Here is a 6,847-nt window from a genome sequence, read left to right on the forward strand (position 1 = left end):
CAGCGACTAAACAGGAGCACTTGTTACAGTGAATGACAAATCCACTCCCTCATTTTATGACATGTTATCTTTACTTCACCTCAGACCTTTAGACCTGTGAAGGGGATGGAACAAGGAAATACCTTGATAGGGTGCAGCTGCTGTGTTTGAGAGCAGCAGGAAAAGGGAGGGGCTTATCAAGTGGTGCTTCATTGGACTGACAGACTGACATCTCCTCCTCATAGTGTGTAGCATTGCTGTAAGCTATACGTTAACCGTTACTACCACATGCCTGACAGCTGATTCATCACAAATAATTGTTTTAATATCATGTCAGATCAGTGGCGGGCCATGAATTTTCTACATAGGCCTGCTGTCTGATATCGTACACATAAATAAGAGCTAGTTAGCTCGCGAGCTACGCAGACCTGCTTTCCAGTTTCAATCGCGCGTGACCAAGCAGGGTGAGATGCGAGGACAGGAGGTCCAAGTTTTACACAGAGTCCACAGGGAAAAGTAGCTTCTTCTTCTTCAAGTTAAAGTGGCGGATTACAACCAACCTGACCAGCTGCATACCGCGCCACATTATGTACCGGAGTGTGTGGTGCAGGGTCTATTGCTTTCTCTGTGAGGAATAACACAGTGCTAGCTCGCTGGCCGCCACTGTTTAACCACCTGAGAGAGAGAGAAGAGAGAAAGAAGAGAGTGAGAGACATAAACAGAGACTGAGGTCTTATCTGATTGGATAAAGAGCGTTAAAGGACCGCGCTCGCGCAGCGTGAAGCTGGACAAGCTAGCTGGCCTGAGCAGAAGCAGACAGCAAGCCATGAGGAACAGACTGGAGACAGGAGCTGGTCATTGAGAAACTAAGCTAATAGGGCAAAATACTTTTGATACATGGAGTGTATTTGTGAAAAACAATTACATTATAACATAAATATAACTTTTAATTATTAATAAAATAAAATATCTATAACACTGTTTCTGTTTAGGCCAGCAGAGAAGGCTTAGCAGGCCCTGACGGCCCGCCACTGTGCAATATATAACCATAGTCATATATTTCCGTCTGTTCACCGTATTATGACAGTGTTGTAAGACATTTGATCTGTTGTCATTTAGTTGTAAACCTCACACTGTTACTGAAAAAATCAAACAATTCAAGAACTGTAAAATACATCTTACCTCTGAAGCAAACAGCACGGATCTCATGACATCATAGTTAGAGCTCTCTTTCTTCCCCAGCTGATGCAAGACGGAGAAGATGACGGTGAAGTGCTCACATATGTTATTATATTCATTTATTACAGTTACATTTGAAAAAATGGATCCGATGCTCTCCTGAGAATGACACTGGATTTTTCTTGTGATCACAAATTGATCATAATGGAGTTCAACACATTCAAGCAAATGCAACTTGTTGGTTACTCTTCTTTAGTATGTTAGAACAAGGGCGATATCTCTTACAGGATATCCTGCAGGCATTGTCATTTATTTAATCTCTAAGGTTTCAAGATGAAAACAACTTAATTCAAGTGGTCTTCAAGACGATGTATCATTAACCCCTGCATGGACCGGATGAGTCACAAGAAGTTTGAGTCAAGTCTGGATTCAAACTTTCACAACATGCTCTTATAAAGTATGTTGATTCAACCGTAATGACAACATTTAGTCTCAAACAAATGAATGTAAATGTATTTATAGACATCTTTACAAAAAGTAACGATATTCCAATTCAGTTTATTTTGTAGAGCCTAAAATCACAATTTTCCTACTTTGCCTCGGAGGGCTTTACAATCTGTACACATACGACACATCAAGCTTTTATTAAATCATAAGAGAAACATAATTCACATTTTCACCATCAGCTTTGTTTGTTAACCTGCAAATAAAACAAGAAGAAAGTTCTTCATTCATCATGTGAACCTTCAGTTTGTTCACATCCCATCAGTAAAGAGTCTCAGTTATGGAAAAGAGAATAATGATTGATTTCCTCATTTATTATGGATTATAAGACTATATTTTATAATACAACACAGTAGATCATTTGTATGTTGAATCAACAACAACAACAACAACAATATTAATCTCAAATTAAACAACACAAGTGTAAAGATAGAATACTTTACAGAAAGTGGTGAGAATAAAATGTCTCTGATAAAGAAGCTCTGGTGCTTTCACTCTTTAAGACCCGTGCAGAGGAAGAGACACAACAAGCAACAAAGACCTCAAGAAACTCAAACATTTACAGGACAATAATGACAAGGTGGCAAAGGACCGCCCACAATGTTTGATTGACAGGTGAAGAACAATCAGCTCTGGGCAACAATGATGGAGACAAAATGAGTTTAAGAATTAAAACATGAATTTAACCCTCTGCTCTTTCAATCACGTCTGTCTATTTGAGTTTACAGAACTCAGCAGTGTTTTCATACTTATGATACATCCAAAGTCCAGCATAGAGAGGCTGAGTGAATGTGGTCTGGACTCTGTGGAGGAGAGTCATGGTTTCAGAGACGCTGTAGAAGGACAGAATACCTGCGCTGTGATCCAGGTACACTCCTACTCTGGAGGATGGAGGACCAGAGACGGGAGCGCCGACTTTGTTGTAACGAAATGTAGAACTTTCTTTGTTGCAATCTAACGTCCAAGATTTGTCATTGAATCCAAACAGACATTCATCACTGTTCCCTGTTCTGCTGATATTCTTGTATGAGACGGCTACATAAGCTCCTGTCCCTCTCCACTCCACCTCCCAGTAACAACGTCCAGTCAGACTCTCTCTACTCAGGACCTGAGGCCAATAAATGAACCTGCCTGTGTGACTAGAATAAGACTGTTGTTCCCTCATAAATGTTACTTTTCTGTTCCCCTCAGATAATAACAGGTGTGTGTTCACTGTGTTTGGATCCAGAGTGAGTTCACGTGAATACCTTAAGAGTCCAGCTCTGCTCGTGGGCTCTGCTGGTGAATGTGACAGTAAAACGTCCACTTCAGTCACAGCCAGTGAGACGTTTGTCCACTTCTCCTTCAGGACGTCCTGTAGTTGATCTCTGACTTCTGACACAGCCGCCGTCACGTCCTCAAAGGAGCTCAGAGGACGGATGTGGATGCCGGTGGAGTCTGTAGCTTCTCCGAGTGGTGGCAGTGAGGGGTAGTTGTGTAGAAAGTGGTGGTGATCCTCTGTGTGTGAGAGCAGCTTCAGCTCAGCGTCTTTCCTCTTCAGCTCAGCGATCTCCTGCTCCAGCTTCTCCTGAAGCTCTTTGACTCGACTCACTTCCCTTTTCTGCCGGGATCTGACCTGCTGCTTCACATCGGAGCTTCTGTTCTCCAGGAGGCGGATCAGCTCGGTGAAGATCTTCTCGCTGTCCTTCACCGCTTCATCGGCGGAGAGATTGACGGCCTCCACCTGCTGATGGAGCAGCTTCACGTCCTTCTCTCGGTCCTGGATTCTCTGCTGGATGTTGAGTCGACTCCCCTCCAGCTCTCTCTGCCTCTCGGTCCTTTCTGCTGCAGCTGAGACCGTGTCGTGGCCTTTATGTTCGTCCACAGAGCAGAGGTAACAGATACACTGCTGATCAGTACGGCAGAACATCTTCATCACCTCGTCGTGACGAGAGCAGATGTTCTGCTGGAGCTGGTTGGACGGGTCCACCAGCTTGTGCTTTTTATAGGCAGGGAGTTGACAATGAGGCTGGAGGTGTTTCTCACAGAAAGAGATCACACACACCAGACAGGACTTGACGGCTTTCAGTCTCCTCCCAGTGCAGACATCACAGGCCACATCTTCAGGTCCAGCATAGCAGTGATCAGCAGCAGCAGCTTGGGGTCCAGTCTTCTTCAGCTCCTCCACTAAAACTGCCAGCATGGTGTTTTTCAGCAGGACAGGCCTCGGTGTGAAGGTCTGCCTACACTGAGGGCAGCTGTGGAGTTTCTTACCATCCTCTTCATCCCAGTGGCTTTTAATACAGTTCATGCAGTAGCTGTGTCCACAGGGAATAGTCACCGGATCCTTCAGCAGATCCAGACAGATGGAACAAGAGAAGGTTTCCTGATCCAGCTGAACTCCTTTCTGCGCCATTTCACCTCTCAGTAGCAGCGACTAAACAGGAACACTTGTTCCAGTGAATGACAAATCCACTCCCTCATTTTATGACATGTTATCTTTACTTCACCTCAGACCTTTAGACCTGTGAAGGGGAGGGAACAAGGAAATACCTTGATAGGGTGCAGCTGCTGTGTTTAAGAGCAGCAGGTAGAGGGAGGGGCTTAGCAAGCTGCGCTTCATTGGACTGACAGAAGTGTTTATGTATTTTGAGTTGGAACATATTTCTTGTCACCTCAGGCTTTGCTCACGTCTCCATACCTTATCTTCAGGTTATTGCTCAGTTTTCTTTTACTGCTTAAAAAACAACCAAGATGACAAAAGAGTTATAATGAGATAAATGCAGCACTAAGGCTATCATTATCGACATACACATGCAAATTAAAATCACCTCCAATGATTATTTTATCTGTTTTCAGGACTAAACTTGATAAAAACCTGGCGCCAGTTACACTATAACAAATATAATTGTCTCTGTTGTTTTAGCAGGTTGGGTGTGAAAGAGCTTCCAAATGAGTTAAAATGTAATTTATGTTCAAGGTTTATTAATACCATTTCACAAGGTGAGTCATGTGTTACAAAGCTACCATCTCAAATGTGGGCTTCTCCTGTGAGATCTATGTACCTTATACATCCAGCATGCATTACTGCCACAGGCATTTCTCTCGACGCTGCTGGAAAATATATCCAAATTAGCATATTAGCAAAAGAGAAAAAAGATGCTAAAGACAGTACGTAAACAGGTCTAGTTTATCAGTCATGCCTAACGTTGACTAAAATCAGCAACTTTGCTGCACATTACAGAAAACGATAAATGTGTTGACTCCAGTCGCATCATTTACCGCAGTGATACTTGGACAAAAATCAGTCATTGAACACACATCAGTGACATTTTGTGGAACAAAGAGTGAGGTTTCACCGGGTTGTTTCTCCACTACACGTGCTGCAGCTGAGAGCCGGACCATTGCATCTGTTAATCTGGTGTAAAACCCCAGCCTGCATCTTTCAAAGAGTTAAAATGCCATTTAATAAACATCAGCAGGCCTTTTCTTTTCCCCTACACCACACACCCCGGAGCTCTTATTCAGCTCTGCTTAAACATGCAAAACCAGAGGCCTAGAATCACATCCAGTCGTTAGTCGCATAAGAGTTGTCGTTAACACACTCATGCTCTACTAAAGTCACTCTGACTGGTTTGATTGAGTTTAACCAATCAGGGAGGTGGACTCTCATCCTCCCCACAGGTACCTCAGTTAACCAGCTGTCATTAGGAACCATCAAACTGCCACTCACAGCACACACACACACACACACACACACTACCGATTAAACTGCTCCAACTGATTGTGTGTGTGTGTGTGTGTAAAAGAGAGAAATGTACTGTCACATCAATTAACATAGCTGTGCAGCTACCAATAGTACCCATTGTGTGTGTGTGTGTGTGTGTGTGTGTGTGTGTGTTTTGCATCCAAAGGGAGTCTCCATCTCAAGTGAATGTTTGAGTGTCAGGGCGATGACTGGTTGCCAACTTCTCTCTCTCTCTCTCTCTCTCTCTCTCTCCATCACACATCTTCCTTTTTCTTCTTCTTCAACCCCACCTTCTCCCTCGGGCCATTTTCTCTTTTTTCTTCCTTTTTTCTTTGAATTCGGCGTCGCCTTTTACTTTTCACTCCCTACCTTGCACTCTCTCCCTCTCCGTCAGTGTCACACATAATTAAGGCCTACAGCTTCAGCTCGACAGGCCAATTAAAGTCAACCGAGGGATCAACTGGTTGATGGCCACCTACCTGGAAGGGAACTAGCGAGACTTGGTCCCACTTGTCAGTGTCCATGCTGGCTCGACACCCCGGGTGAAGAGGGTTAAAAAAATGATGAACAAAGGAACGGATGCATGACTTCCTGAGTTGATTCATTTCTGCATGCTAATTATTTTCTATACTACAATATTTCTGAAAATGTATGCTTCTGTCGTATCAAATTTGGACTCTTTTGCATTAATTTCCTGAATAGAAATCAGTTTATTGGATGAAGCCATAAATAATAAGAGGGTGTTTTTGATTTTTGTTTTTATCACTCCATATATCTCACAATACTGACTTCAGTGATACAAAAAATAAGTTTTTAACTTGTTTTGGGCAATGAAATGTTCCATGATTTGGCCGTGAATGATATCTGAACAAACCCCTCCCTAAAAGTCCTGATGTGGCGATTTCTGGCTCACAATGTGAGGAGGAAAAGTAATCTTGAAAAAAAAAAATGTATCGGAAAATTATATCCACTTTGCCAAACACTACAGGTGAATGACGTTAAAAACTATTTGGAGGATATAAGTTGTTTTCGTATTACATGAAATCATATTCAGGTTAAAAAATACCATTTTAGGAGAACCTATCATACATCGCACACAAACCCCCAGTCCTAAACACACACACACACACACACACACACAAAATAAAGCATTTTAATATTGGTGGGAAAAATCCTCATGATATTTCAGAAAAAAAACCTTTCATGGGTTCATACAACGGGACCTCATCACTGACCTGGACATGTGTCAGTGAAACATGGATGAACGGGCACTTGAGCAGCTTCATGTCCTCTCATAATCACCGTGATATATTAAACATAATCAGCAAAGCTAATAAGGTCGTTAGCTAAGGTAATTAGCGGAGGTACTTTGTGCATTCATGAGCACATCTTTTTTTTTTTCCGATGTCAACGTTCTTGTCGTGGATTTATTAGCCTGTGGTGGTTGGAATGTAATCC

General features: G+C 42.6%; 1 protein-coding gene across 1 annotated transcript; it reads right to left on the bottom strand.

Moving 5' to 3' along the window:
• Positions 1-2,233: 2,233 nt before the first annotated feature.
• Positions 2,234-4,072, bottom strand: LOC137787952 (tripartite motif-containing protein 16-like). Its single transcript, XM_068580730.1, has one exon. The coding sequence runs from the start codon at positions 4,055-4,057 to the stop codon at positions 2,375-2,377; it is 1,683 nt and encodes a 560-aa protein (XP_068436831.1). The 5' UTR covers positions 4,058-4,072; the 3' UTR covers positions 2,234-2,374.
• Positions 4,073-6,847: the final 2,775 nt, after the last annotated feature.

Source organism: Clinocottus analis, unplaced genomic scaffold (genome assembly GCF_023055335.1).
Source record: "Clinocottus analis isolate CAN_PGR_092001 unplaced genomic scaffold, fCliAna1.0.p SCAF_17, whole genome shotgun sequence".
Taxonomy (NCBI): Eukaryota; Metazoa; Chordata; class Actinopteri; order Perciformes; family Cottidae; genus Clinocottus; species Clinocottus analis.